The 15,468-nt window shown below is 39.5% G+C and overlaps 1 protein-coding gene across 1 annotated transcript; it reads right to left on the bottom strand.

The window, feature by feature from the left end:
* Positions 1-5,294: 5,294 nt before the first annotated feature.
* On the bottom strand, positions 5,295-11,631 carry G9a. The gene is made up of 3 exons (XM_065238077.1): positions 9,004-11,631; positions 6,783-6,990; positions 5,295-6,624 (listed from the first exon to the last, which is right to left on the bottom strand). The coding sequence occupies exons 1-2, from the start codon at positions 11,440-11,442 to the stop codon at positions 6,784-6,786; spliced, it is 2,646 nt and encodes an 881-aa protein (XP_065094149.1). The 5' UTR covers positions 11,443-11,631; the 3' UTR covers positions 5,295-6,624; position 6,783.
* Positions 11,632-15,468: the final 3,837 nt, after the last annotated feature.

Raw genomic sequence — 15,468 nt, forward strand, 5'->3', positions numbered from 1 at the left:
CATTCCATATCGCAGTCATAGTTTTTAAGTGATAATCCAATGGAATCTATCAATCATCACATAGAATGAATAAATCTGCTGACATTGCTATGTTATAAGATGGATCCAATAAACGGTACATGTCGATTTGTTTCAGTGTAGGGATATCGAGCGCAGGGGAGTTGGCCTGCATTTCTCACAAGTTCCGGATCGAATCTCGATCCATAACCAGTAAAAAAAAAGGACCACCCGTAACAGACATACCACCCCCTTCCCTTCCCGGGGCAATGTTTTATTTTTTCGATTTATTTTTAAAGTCGATAAAGTAGATCTGTCAAGCCAACACATACACTCTAAAGTACAGTTATTTTTTTTAATCAATAAATTCGCCAACCAACAGTAAAATAACAATAATATATAATGTTATTGAAAAAAAATTATATGGGAAAATCACGAAAATTTCATTGTTAAGATACTTAACAACCCCCCTTTTTTATTGTAAATTTTCCATTTACCATGAAATTTACTGTTTTGTACAACATAAATCAAGGTAAATTTATTGTAGACGTAACAATATAAATCATTGTTAAGACAATAATTTTCGTCTTATTGTTACATTGTTTTTTAATGTATTTTTGTTGTTATTTTTTTTCGGGGGGGGCACGTTGCAAAAGACTGTACAAAGCAACCGAGGTGCATGCTCTGCAAAAAGGAGGACGGAAATGGCCATGTGACGGGAAGTTTCAGGTGCCCTGAGTTCAAGAAGGCGATGGTGGGCCAGCAATAATGAAGGTAACCCAAATAAATCTCAATCATTGTAACACAGCACAGCAACTGTTGTGGCAGTCAACAACGGAAACAAAGTGCGACGTTGCAATCATTGCAGAGCCATACCGAGTCCCTCTCGATAATGGTAACTGGGTGGCGGATAGAGCAGGAATGGCGGCCATACAAGTCATGGGCAGGTATCCCATACAACAAGTGGTGGCAAGCTCATATTAAGGTTTCGTGATCGCCAAAATCAATGGAATCTATGTATGTAGTTGCTACGCACCCCCGAGATGGACAATTGAGCAGTTCCACCAGATGCTAGATGGGCTCACCGAAGAGCTCATTGGACGAAGACCAGTCGTCATCGCAGGAGACTTCAATGCTTGGGCAGTGGATTGGGGGAGCAGATGTACCAACGCAAGAGGGTATAGCCTGCTGGAAGCTCTGGCAAAGTTGAACGTCAGTCTGGCCAACGAAGGAACCATCAGCACCTTCCGCAAAGATGGTAGGGAATCCATTATTGACGTCACTTTCTGCAGTCCGTCGTTAGTGGCAAGTATAAACTAAAGAGTGTGTGAGGAGTACACTCATAGTGACCATCAGGCGATTAGGTACAGCTTTGGCCAACGGATACCTACGGCAATGTGGAAAACGAAAGTAAGCAAGCGGAGGTGAAATAAGAAGGCATTTGACAAGGATCTCTTTGTAGAAGCTCTCCATGCCGAGGAAATCGGAGCCAAGGAACAGACGGCGCTAAGCTTACTGGTGGAACGAGGCACTTGTGGTGTTTCGAGCAGCCATGGCCGCTCTAAAACGGGAGATAAAGCTGAGCAAGTCAAACTGCTTCAAGGAGCTGTGCCGAGACGCTGATGCCAACCCCTGGGTGACGCATTCCGAGTCGCGATGGCGAAGATTAGAGGTCCAACGACGCCCGTTGAAATGTGCCCAGACAAGCTGAAAGTCATCGTGGAGGGACTTTTCCCGAAGCACGACCAAATGACCTGGCCACCTACACCGGCAGATGCAGACAACACTGAAGGTAGACAAGTCTCCAACGAGGAACTCGTAGCAGTGGCGAAAGGGCTGAAGACGAAGAAAGCTCCCGGTCCGGATGGAATCCCCAACGTGGCGTTGAAGGCGGCGATCCAGGCGCTCCCGGACATGTTCAGGATAGTGCTGCAGAAGTGTCTGGATGAAGGTCACTTCCCGGACCGATGGAAGATACAGAAGCTAGTGCTGCTGCTGAAACCCGGAAAACCGCCGGGGGATCCAGCATCGTATAGGCCTATATGCTTGCTGGATACAGTCAGAAAGCTATTGGAGAAGATCATCCTCAACAGGCTAACGAAATGCACGGAGAGTGTGCATGGATTGTCGGTGATGCAGTTCGGATTTCGGAAAGGGAGATCAACGGTGGATGCAATTCGGACAGTGGTCGAGAGTGCCGAGAAAGCGTCTAAACAGAAGCGGAGAGGAGATCGATATTGAGCCTTGATAACGATCGACGTGAAGAACGCATTCAACAGCGCCAGCTGGGAGGCCATCGCCAAAGCACTGCATGAAATGCGAGGGGGGCGACACATCTAAATCTCAATCATAGATGCTCGAAAAATCTCACGCCAGCGAATAAATCTACGAAAAATCTTCTTGCCATTTTAAGCATCTAAATCCATATACTCGCATCTTTTTGCAGGAAATCTTCAAAATCTTCATCAATCTTCTTAAAATCTACTCATCGTACGTGCAGCTAAGCACAGCAAAACAAAATCGTTTCTGCATCGAAGATAGAGTCGTCCCCCTCGAAGAAATGAGGGTTCCTGATTACCTGTGTAGCATTATAAGGAGTTACTTCCAGAACCGGGTTCTAGTCTACGAGACGGACATGGGAGAGAAATCAATCCGGATCACGGCGGGTGTGCCACAAGGGTCCATAATTGGCCCAACGCTCTGGAACGCGATGTACAACGGCGTGCTAACGCTGAAGCTGCCCAGAGGAGTCGATATCGTAGGATTTGCGGACGACGTCGTGTTGGCGGCAGTAGGCGAGACGTTGGAAGAGGTGGAAATGCTGACAACCGAGGCGATCGACACGGTTTCCAACTGTATGCAAGGAGCGAAGCTGCAGATATCCCACCACAAAACGGAAATGCTACTGGTCAGTAACTGTAAAGCGGTACAGCGGGCAGAAATCACCGCCGGGGAGCACGCCATAGCCTCGAATCGTGTGTTGAAATACCTGGGAGTAATGATCGATGACCGGCTAAACTTCAACAGCCACGTCGAATATGCCTGTGAGAAGGCTTCGAAGGCCATCAACGCGATAGCTAGAATCATGCCGAACAACGCTGGTCCCAGCAGTAGCAAGAGGCGTCTTCTGGCCAGAGTGTCGTCATCGATACTGAGGTATGGAGGTCCAGCCAGGGTTGCAGCACTGAAAACGAAGCAGAACCAAAGGAAACTGAGTAGTACGTTCCGGCTCATGGCCATGCGAGTCGTGAGTGCATACAGAACCATCTCGTCGGAAGCAGTATGCGTTATCGCCGGTATGATCCCTATCGGCATCACCCTGGCGGAGTGATGCCGACAGCGAGTGCTACAGGCGGAGAGAAGCCAGAAGAGTACGGAAAGTTGTGAGAGTGGAGTCATTGGCTAAGTGGCAACAGGAGTGGAACACGATGGAGAACGGTAGATGGACACATTGACTAATACCGATTCTTTCGACCTGGGTGAACAGGAAACACGGAGAAGTCAACTTCCACCTAACGCAGTTCCTGTCTGGTCACGGCTGCTTCAGGAAATACCTGCATCGGTTCGGACACGCAGCGTCACCCCTCTTTTCGGAGTGTGGCAACGTCGATGTAACGCCGGAGCATATGGTCTTCGACTGTCCAAGGTTCGAGGCAGTGCGAACGGAGATGCCCGTCCTTAACGTGGAGAATGTCGTCGTTGAAATGTGTCGAGAGGATGGCACTTGGAATGCCGTCAGCAGGGTAGTCACGCAGATAATGTCGGAGCTGCAGCAAAAATGGAGAGAAGAGCAGCGATCTAGCAATGCCAGCTACTGTGTTACCTGACTTATAACGAATATACACGCAGAAAAAAATATTTTAAACGTAATAATATTTGACGTAAATTTAATAAGAATTTCATTTTGTTTTGGCTGCAAAATGAAATCATTATTATTTCAACAATCCAGTATCTTTGTTTTTAAAAACCCATGGATTGTTAAATCAAAAAGAAAATCTTTTCGAATTAACAAGAGCTTTTATGGTTTTGACGTAAGCTTTCAAATTTGGCAGCTGGGTCAACAAAAAAATATGTTTGTTTTTAAAAGAGATTTCTTGTTGATTCAATCATATTTATTTTATTAAGCCTAAAAATATACGCAGTGGAAACTAAAATATATTTATTGATTCAATTTTTAATAATTTGCGATTATTTTTGTTTTGTTTTCTATTTGTTACCAACAGAAATACAATTAAATTTAAAAAAAAACTTTCTGAGGCATAAAATCTCTCCGGTTCATGAGTCGATGGGTCGATAGGTAGGGCAGAAGTATACTTACTTACCTCTAGAGCTGAATCAAACGAGAATTTTTTTTGTTATTGTTTACATTTTTGTCCGGGTTTTCACGAGGGAATGGTTGGTAGTTATTTTTGCATTCATGGGAAATTGACACAACAAATAAATGTTAAATTAAAATTAACTATTGTTGGCTTGATAAAAGAATATTGTTATTTTTACAATAGTTGCAGTTGAAGAGTGGCTTATGAAAACAAAAAGAATCTTATTTTGAATTTATTTGAATAAATATTATCGAAACAATAAAATGCAATATAATTTCAACCGGAATTGTTTGTGTATATACAAATAAAGTTTTTTTTGGTTCAATGCAAACAATTTTCTGTCCGTGTACGTTATATACAAGTACCCCGAATATGTTAACATATGACTCGTCTAATTTTGCATAGCATTTGCAATGTAAAATTAGACGAACTATACGTTGTATTCGGGGTACTCGTATACAACGTATATTTGTTATAAGTCAGGTAACACAGTAGCGCTGAGCGTATGACAAGTGCATGAGCACAGCCACCCCGAAGTAGTCGCTTCACAGTGGTCCCGGGGGGATCCACGCAGAGGAGAGAGTAAGGAATGGGTTTTAGTGCAGCTGCACTAGGCAACTAGTGGATATTACACCGTGCCAACTTCACTACAGGCCAGGCTTCTTGAAGCTTTCCTAAACCTTGCTATGAAAAAAAAACACACACACACACACACAAATTGACCCCAATGCAGTTTTTTTTTTCGCGCAGACGAAGGGTTAAGTTTTCAGTAAATGGACAAAATCGTGAATAATATCCCAATTGCGGTTACTGAACAACTGATTTATTCGCTGATTATTTTAAAGATTTATTAGCTGAAGCTGAAAATGGAATTCTTTGTTGATTATTTTAATTAATGGTATGTTTGTTAATTTGATTTTCACTTGAGATATTTTTTTTATTTGTGTCATAGAATATCAATATATTAAATATAAATTGTATCGCGGCATTTAAATTAACCTCTGAACAATGGGCCGTACACACTTAGATTTTTTTGCCAAGATGGGCACCACCGAGCAGCTCGGTATTTTGTTTTGCTGGATCTCAGTTAAAAACTTGCCGAGATTCAGCTAACAAACGGGATTTTTTCCGACATCTCAGCTAACAAATAAAATATTTGCTGAATCTCCCCAAGTTTTTCACTGATATTCAGCAAAATAAAATGCCGAGCTGCTCGGTGGTGCCCATCTCGGCAAAAAAATGTGTATGAATAAAAAGAGTTGACTTTACTTTCCCGTGCTTTTCTTACGGGAAAAGTAAAGTAAATGCTTTTATTCATACGACCTAATCTCCTCATACCATCCCACAGTCAGATGAACTTGTTATGAACTTGGTAAGCATCGACAGAAGGTTGGGCTAGCGGCTGAGCTCATTGATTTCGCCAAGCCCATGTTCGAACAACTAGATGCTCGGCGAGTGTCGTTGCAAGTGTTTTGCTCGTCATCGCCTAAGCTGTCGAGCCAAGCTTCGAGTACATAATAATTTCCGTTTATCCATTTCACTACACCGGTATATGAACTTTACTATTATGAATGATCGATTCTTTTGATTCATTGTATGGTAATTTAACAAGATCTGATTTAAATTCAATGTTTAAAGCATACTTGCAATGCATTACATAGCTAAAATACGATTATTCGGAATTATGAAACTATGGGATATAATTATTATATTTTAATATGTAAGATGCAGGAAGAAGAGTTAAAGTTTATGTATGACACTGTGTCAATTTTAAACATAAAACATACATTTAAAACTACATGTTTAACGATCTTAACCTCCATGAATGAAGCTGAAATTTATACGTTCGTGACTTACATGTAAAAGCACACACGCATGTGAAATTCAATGCAAATTAATGTATTATTAAATACTTCCATGTGAAATTAATGATTTATTGCTGTGTGTTTCAACTTCGACCAGAAAATACATGACTGTGCCACATGTAAATTTACGAAGTTTTTGCTGTGACTGTCAATTTCTCTTTCAGATGGTCACAATTAGCGATTGAGACCCTATTAAGGCAATTGTGACCCTCTGAAGGCAAAATTGACAGGTTTCATGTGTCAGACAAAAATTTACCTTTTATTTTTGCATCTTACATATTAAAATTATTGTTATAATATAAATTTCATAATTCCGAAAAATAATATTTTAACTGTAATGAGCATTTGCAAGCTTGGCACAGTTAAGATACCGGTGTGGTGTAATTTAAACGAAAACAATATAGAGTTCTGTTAAAAAATTCCTCCTGTTAAAGCTGTTGTACCTGAAAAGAACCAAGAAAAGATTGACAAAAAATTGGTTGAAATCTTATGCGACGTTTATACGTTATAAAATGATCTATTACTGGGAGAAATAAATCAGAATAAGTAATAACCAAGAGCAGAAAAAGATGAAGATGGTGTTTTCAATGTTCATACTTACATTAGTGCCTTGTTGTGACTATTGCGAAAGATAGACTCTTCTGCAATCTTATTTTGTATTCGCGAATCACACTCTCCAATCCACAATGAGGGCATTTCAATACTAGCTTTGGAATAATTGGACTAGATTTTCCTTTGGTGTTGATAATGAACTTCTCTGCGCATTCCCGATGAAACAGATGCTTATTGGAGCATATGATAAAATATCCCTGTGAACAAAAAAAAAAATAAAATAAAATATTTAATTTTTGAGGCAGGGGGTAAAAAGTAAAAGGGATATCATATATGAAACTATTGCTATTGTTATTAGGAGTTAATATGAGAAATGGGAGTAAAATGCCCATAGTGGGCAAAAATTCTTCTTCTACTTCTTCGAATTTTAAAGTTATTGCATATTGCATATTAGCTTATTGTGTGCTTGCAACTTAAACGCTGTCCAGACTGGAGAGTTATAACATATTATAACGGTTGTCAAATAATTACAACACAGAAACCACCATGAATATAGCGCTATAACATGTTAAAACCATAGAGGTAACTCTAAGACCACTGGGTCCCGAAGAAAATCATTATTATTTTTGGCTCACTCAGTACCAGAACAACGGTCCCAAGCAGTCCCAAGCTATTTCACTCACCCCTGCATGTTCTGCATGAATCCTCACACCCCTGATGTTATCTGTCAAACTTTCATAGCGAATCAAAACAAACATAGTGTAGTAATAGAATTTCAACTAGAATAGGGTACGTTAATCGTTTGCTTGGGACCAATAGGCTACTAAAGTGGTGAGCCAATTTAAAATCGTTAGTTTCGTATTGATTGTTGTTATAACTCTGTAGTCTGAACAAGGCATTAGTGTTCTAGATGCACTTCCACAGTTATTATTTGAGATGCCTGTACCATTTGCTCACTACTTGACTAGCCTATTGGTCCCAAGTAAATCGATTAACGTACCCCATTCTAGTCGAAATTCTAGTACTAAAAAATGTTTATTTTGATTCGCTAAGAAAGTTTTTCCTATGTTTCGAGGGGGGTGCATCGATTAGCTTGGGTACGAAGATAGTACCAGAGCTGAGCCAAAAAGTTGAGCACGTTTTTACTACTAGTCTTGAACGCTGTCCAGACTGGAGGGTTATAACATAGAGGTAACTCTAAGACCACTGGGTCCCGAAGAAAATCATTATTATTTTTGGCTCACTCAGTACCAGAACAACGGTCCCAAGCAGTCCCAAGCTATTTCACTCACCCCTGCATCAACAATCAATACGAAACTAACGATTTTAAATTGGCTCACCACTTTAGTAGCCTATTGGTCTTAAGCAAACGATTAACGTACCCTATTCTAGTCGAAATTCTAGTACTACGCAATGTTTGTTTTGATTCGCTATGAAAGTTTGACAGATAAAATGAGGGGTTATTGGTTTTTCCTATGTTTCGAGGGGTGAATCGATTAGCTTGGGACCGAAGAGAGTACCAGAGCTGAGCCAAAAAGTTGAGCACGTTATTTCGGGACCTTCTAGTCTTAGAGTCCCAAGCAGTCCCAAGCTATTTCACTCACCCCTTTATGTTCTGCATGAATCCACACACCCCTGATGTTATCTGTCAAACTTTCATAGCGAATCAAAACAAACATAGTGTAGTAATAGAATTTCAACTAGAATAGGGTACGTTAATCGTTTGCTTGGGACCAATAGGCTACTAAAGTGGTGAGCCAATTTAAAATCGTTAGTTTCGTATTGATTGTTGGTAAAGCCCTCTAGTAAAAGTATGGACGACTGTCACCACAAAACTGAAAAAAAGCTGTTCCAATCGAGTAAAGTGGTGCATTTTGACAGTTCGATTGGAACAACTTTTGACAGACGTCCATACTTTTACTGTAGGGCTTTAGGATAAAGCACAAAAATCATGGCTATTGTGGCTACAGTGTTGCTGCTACTTGATCATGCCACAAGATTATTAATCTCTTAAATAATTAATAACTATTTAATTCGACGTTTGGCTAAAAAATAATCTTCCGCAAAGATGAAGCTGAGAAAATTTCCAATAAGAATAGTTATAGAACGTTTCAGCAGAGCAATATGGAAAAAAGGCTAGAAGACAATGAATAAATAGTTAGTAATCAAGTAAGTTCCATACAAACTTCAAATGGCTGATCAGGACCCGATTTGAAGCCGTTTGAGCACTGTGGAGTGAACATTTCAAATTTTCTAACTCAAATCATTACCTGTGTACAGTAAACTCCACAAGTAGCACAGCATCCATGATGATGTAGTCTTCGCTGATGTGTCAGACACAAAAGCTGATAACTGGCACTATTGCTTGGGCGTAGCAAATTCTGGAGACCACCTTTCAATTCGTTGCAGCACCCGATCATCTGTCCGTCAATGTCGTCCGTTGCTGTACAATACATGCGACTTTGTGTTTTTGTTGTAAAATATCGGGTATCCTTTTGACAAAAACACAGCATTTTGGATTGCAAATGAGTAGCAGGCAGTGCATGTGTAGATGCTTCCGTTTGAGTTTTCATATCATCATTAATTTGAGCATCATTCGCATTCGTACAAGTATTTATTATTGTATTTGACGAATGTGTTAATGCTTTCGTATCTTCTTTATTTATACTAATTGTTTCGATACATTGGTTGTTTGTATCGGCAAGCGATTTGTTGTTGTTAGTTTTTTGAAGCCCGAGCATGAAGAGGTGCTTTTCTTTTAGTTTAAGCAATCTTTTCTGTTGTATCTTGGTAAGTTTGCTATTACATTCTGGCGATTTATTGCTCCCTAAGTTATTCCTTTTAACTTCATTGAGAAACTCCAATGGATCCGGACATTTGATTTGAACGTTGCTTAATGGTTCGGATGGGAACGAATCTCGTTGTTCGAGTGTATTATCAGGTTGACTAATAGGTATTGGTATTTTCGCCTCGGATATTTCTGTCTTCCCGGAAGTAGAATCCACATCAAATTTAAGTAATTCTTTGGTGTTAGATGAATCCTTTACTTCCACGTTTAGGTTTAATCTGGCGTTGTTTTGGAGTTCGAACCCATATCGTAGCTCGTCATTGGCTAGTATTTTTGCGGATAATTTGATGGGCCGCGAAAGTCTACCTTGGATCCCTGTAATGTCATTTTTTTCTCTCCTGGCAATTGCTGATGCCAATATACCATCACTTCCATCTTTAGATAGTCGAACTGATCGTTTTGGTGAGCGCTCCTTAGGATTTTTGGTTTTGGCAGTTTCTTTCTGGGTTTCTTGTGAATGTTTTGGTTTCTGTTCGCTTTCTTTCCCCAACTTACTGGTTTGATTTTTCGCGTTTTTCCAAAAGCGTGACGAACGCTTTCTTCTTTCAGCATTTTTATCCATAATACGATTCCGTTGCCTTGTGGGGTAATTGCTTCTAATGTGTTGTGTTCTTCGAGTTGTTGGAATTTTTCGTAGAACGGTTTTACTCCTGGTTACTTTTCTCGTTTCTGGAGAAACTGAATGTAGTTCCTTAACATGAACAACTTTTCGTGGCGATTCTTGCACCTTTGGATCATTCTTATATTTTTTCTTTGCAGTTGTTTTAGTTTTTGCTTCGGGTTCATTCAGTTTGATTCCAAAAGATTTGTTTCGCAAGGTTCTTACTGTGTTATCTGTTTTATCACCAGGGATCTTCACGGTATCATTAATGTTAATCTGTTCATCGCTCATATCGTTTGATGATTTAGAAGATATTGATGGCAGTTCGAATGTCGACGTTTGTTGGTTTGATAAATGCTCCACATCGGTCAATTCGGAATCTTTTGTTTGATCATGTTTCAATCGTTTGGACCTTCTCACAGAGGTAGGCGAAGGATGATCTTTATGATTCTCACTTGCATTGTCATTTTTTACGGTTGCTTTTAAATTGGATGATGATGTTTCTTCATTGGCAGATGGTGAATTTTGCATTTGTAATAAATTATCATTAGAAGAACTTTTGATTAGACATGACCCGTTGAATGTAGACGACATGTGAATGAAAATATGTTTTGCATCAGGATCATTATGTTTCGTAATTGTGGGAGCAAGCTCAGGTTTTCCATCTACAATTTCAGTATTTTCAGCATATTTTTTCTCAACTGATAAATCATCCTGAATAGGTCTTACATCGTTTTCACTATGGACTACTTTCTCAAAAACCTCATCATTTATGTGCTCACTGTTTGAGGTACACGTTGAACCCTCAATTAACTCAGAATCGTTTGCGATGTTTATAGTTTCATTTATTTCATTAAGGCTGACTGCTTTGAGCGCACTGGTTTCCTCTAACAATACCGGAACATTTCCTTGAGTTGATGCAAGGACTTCTTGAATTTCTGCTCCACTGATATCGTTAGCGATTTCAATTTCAATATCAGCGCTTTCACTCACGTCTGCTATTATAGGATCTTGGGAGCTATCACTTTTATTGTTTTCATCAGAAGACATATTCAACTCGCTGCTAGCTGCATCCTTCTTGTCTTTGTCCTTGGATTTTATTTTTGAACGACCATTTTTTGACCGGCTGGCAAATTGATTATTTTTTAAAGCACGCCATTTGAATGTTTCGTCCATTGATATTTCTGCTTGTTTTGGTAATGTACTTTCTTGGTTGAACTTAGATGACATATGATTTAGTAAGTTGTCGATGAAATCCATTTTTTCTTGCAGATTTATGCATTCGACATAATCAGCAATACCATAGCACAGTATTCACTCCATTTATTTATAGCATTTATTACTTTTTGCACAACATGACATATAAAACTGAATTTGTTTGATTTTTATCCAAGAGATATATTTTTAATAATAAATTACTGGATATCACTATTCTTCTGATTATTTTGCTTGACATTTATGCTTTGTTTGTGTGAAATGTCAGTCTCATCAGCTACTTCAAAACTACTCAGTTTTGGGTAAAAAGTCACCCACTTCGATTTTAAATGAACCTATTTCAAATTGGGTAGGAGTATACATCCTATGGTGGGGATGATAGAGAAGTAACCGTGACTGCTTCTCATCCCAGTGGATCTGGGTTAAAGCCCGTAGGGATTTTATGATGTTAAAAATCTCAGGTACAAGGAAAGTACGGCTAATGGGCTGATGGATTCGATATGTTGCCATCCTGGTGTTGATTATTGACACATCGCATGCGGGATATTGACGGATGAAATATTGCCAATTCAGAGCAAAATTAGCAAGTTGTTAGTTGCGTTGTGATTTTTTTTTCCTCTGAAATGTATATTATTAAAAGAAGAATAAGAATAAGAAGTATATGATAGCCAATTAATAGTAATATCTTGAGTCAAACTATTTGACAATCACATCTTAATTAGCATGTTACCCCATTCTAATCGGAATTCTAGTACTACACAATGTTTGTTTCGATTCTCTTTGAAAGTTTGACATTTTTTTTTTAAATCTTTATTTTAGAGATTTTTAGCCTAAAATGCTGTCGAGACTGGAGAGTTATAACATGTTATAACGGTTGTCAACTAATTGCAACAAAGAAACCACCATCAAGATAGCTCTATAACATGTTATAACCACAAACGAAGTGACAGACGAAGGGAAAATTTTGGTGACGCACCTGCTATTGCAATTTTACACTGTACCACATGGCAACACTACTAATGGATTGTACCACATGGCAACACTAAATGTACTAGAATGTTTTGGTTCTATCTTTTACACTCTACTCTAAACTGAAATGCATAAAAAAATGACAAAATGATACACTCTTTGCACACTGCCAAAGATCATATTGCACACAAAATCAACTATGTTCAAATCAAAACAAAAATACTAGCCCATATGGTGGCTGATGGCACAAGCTTCTAAGAAAATTCTATTGCAGCGAACCACATTATTTTAATTAATTTCTTCGCCAGTTAGTCGTCTGTCACTTCGTTTGTGTTATAACGTACTATAAGCACAAACGAAGTGACAGACGACTAACTGGCGAAGAAATCAATTAAAATAATGTGGTTCGCTGTAATAGAATTTTCTTAGAAGCTTGTGCCATCATCCACCAGATGGGATAGTATTTTTGTTTTGGTTTTGCACAAAGTTGATTTTGTGTACAATGATTCTTTGACAGTGTGCAAAGAGTGCGTATCATTTTGTCATTTTTTTATGCATTTCAGTTTAGAGTAGAGTGAAAGAGATAGAACCAAAACATTCTAGTAAATTTAGTGTTGCCATGTGGTACAATCCATTAGTAGTGTTGCCGTGTGGTACAATCCAGTAGTAGTGGTGTTGCCATGCGGTACACTGAAAAATTGCAATAGCAGGTTAGTCACCAAAGTTTTCGAGCCGCTCCGTCTGTCACTTCGTTTGTGCTATAAGCATAGAGGTAACTCTAAGACTAGTAGGTCCCGAAAAACGTGCTCAACTTTTTAGCTCAGCTCTGGTACTATCTTCGGTCGCAAGCTAATCGATTCACCCATCGAAACATAGGAAAATCCACTAACCCCTCAGACCGAGGGGGACGACTCTATCTACGATGCAGAAAAGATTGTATTTTGCTGTGGCTAGCTGCGTGCACGCTGAGTAGATAGAAAGAAGATTGATGACGATTCTGAAGATTTCCTGCAAAAAGATGATGCGCGATGCACGTAGATGCGACAAATGAAAAAATATTTTTCGAAGATTGATTCGCTAGTGTGAGATATGTTGAGCATCTAATTTTGAGATTTAGATGTGTCGCCCCCCTCGGCCCAGACTGGAGAGTTATAACATGTTATAACGGTTGTTAAATAATTGCAACACAGAAACCAACACCAAGATAGCGCTATAACATGTTATAACTCTGTAGTCTGAACCAAGCATGGAAAATCATTTACATTCATTTCATGCATTCATTTACATTCATTTGCCTCTAACTTTTTCATCAACAGCATTCCGCAAAATGTTGTTTGGAGCTTTAGTTGGTTTTGTTATTATCTACAACTTTTGCTCATAACTCAAATCTGTATCTCTTATGCCTCACGAATTAGAGCGGGCAGAACTTGTTACTGTTTTTCAGTGAATGTAAAATACATTCACTGAAAATCAGTAGTGGCTTTTGTTCGCTCTGGTTCGTCATGCATAAAAGATAAGGACTTAAGTTGTTGACAAAAGTTGTAGGTAATAGCAAAACCTACAAAAGTTCCATACATCATTTTGAGGATTTTTGTTGAAGAAAAAAGTTAGAGGCAAATGAATGTAAATGAATGCACGAAATGAATGCAAATGATTTTCCATGCCTGGTCTGAACGTACTATTAGAGTTACCGTGTGTACCAGAGCTGAGCCAAAAAGTTGAGCACGTTTCTTCGAGACCTTCCGGTCTGAAACGCTGGCCAGACTACAGAATAATAACATGTTATAGCGCTATCTTGATGGTGGTTTCTGTGTTGCAATTATTTGACAACCGTTATAACATGTTATAACTCTGTAGTCTGAACGTGGTATAAGACCAGAAGGTCTCGAAGAAACGTGCTCAACTTTTTGGCTCAGCTCTGGTACACACGGTAACCAGCGTAAACATTTCGTGAAAAAAGGGGCCTGTGTAAACCCAGGAAACGTCAATTGAAGTGTATTTTTTACACATTTTTCAAGAACGGTTTTTACAGCAAATAATGTGTAAAAGGTAATCATTTCTAGAACTTAAATATAATGGGTGCGCTTGGTTTTTTTATTAACTTTGGGATTTTCTTATTTGTGTCAATGATAAAATAAAGATTGCTCGAATACAATAATATTTTATAAAAAAAAAGAAATGCCATCAACAAAAATAAGTAGCGGCACCGGTGGTGTAGTGGTAACCCCAGTAGGCCTGGGTTCAATCCCAGTCGACGCTGCCGGGATGTTCTGAGGCATAACATCTCTGATCGCGCCTTCCTTCGGAAGGGAAGTGAAGCCATTGGTCCCCGGTTCATGAGTTGGTGGGTCAATAGTGTCGTGACCGGACCGAGGTTTCCAGCCTCGGTCACGGCTACACGAATCTCGGCTGTTCTGCTTCGACTGCTGCTGCTTCTGCTGACTGCTGCTACTGTGTTACTGCTGCTGCTGCGTTCCTGTGCTGCTTTTCCTGCTGCTGCTGCTGCTTGTCCGTTGCCTTTAAAATTCGTCACAAGAATGATCCAACGAGCTTAGGTTGGCCGTTTTTATACCTGTTGTAACCCAACATGGTGGCGATACGGCTTGGTCCGCCACGCCGGTGCTGACTCTTCTCGGCTCGCTTCGCTGGTAGTTAGTAAACTGCTTTTCCGTAGGTGGTCGCTCGCTGCAAAATATGTCAATCGAATGACTGTTGCTTCCGCTGTTCGTTTCTTATATACGGTCTGCTGCAGCTTTTTACTGTTTGTTCACTATTGGTAGTTCATTCTCTAAAAGAGCCACCAATAGAATGTCGTTTTCTCTGTTGTGCGTTCTGCGAGGGGTATGCACGCATCGAAAAGGAAAAAGGGGGAGACCAATCTATTACTACAATAACTCACAAGAAGAATAATTAACTGCCCAACAAATTTTAATAATTTTATTCCAAAACCCTTATATCTACTACAATACCCTACGTAATTTCCCTTACTTTACCCAGCGCTGACCGCTGTGTCGGGATTTCCTCTCGGATTTCCCCTCACAAAGTAATATTTTGTTTTCATACTCTCTTCTTTACTTTCACCTCTACCATCTTTCACGCTAA

The sequence above is a fragment of the Ochlerotatus camptorhynchus genome, unplaced genomic scaffold, assembly GCF_037179485.1.
Source record: "Ochlerotatus camptorhynchus isolate MF236.1 unplaced genomic scaffold, CSIRO-AGI_Acam_v1.1 ptg000696l, whole genome shotgun sequence".
Classification (NCBI taxonomy): domain Eukaryota; kingdom Metazoa; phylum Arthropoda; class Insecta; order Diptera; family Culicidae; genus Ochlerotatus; species Ochlerotatus camptorhynchus.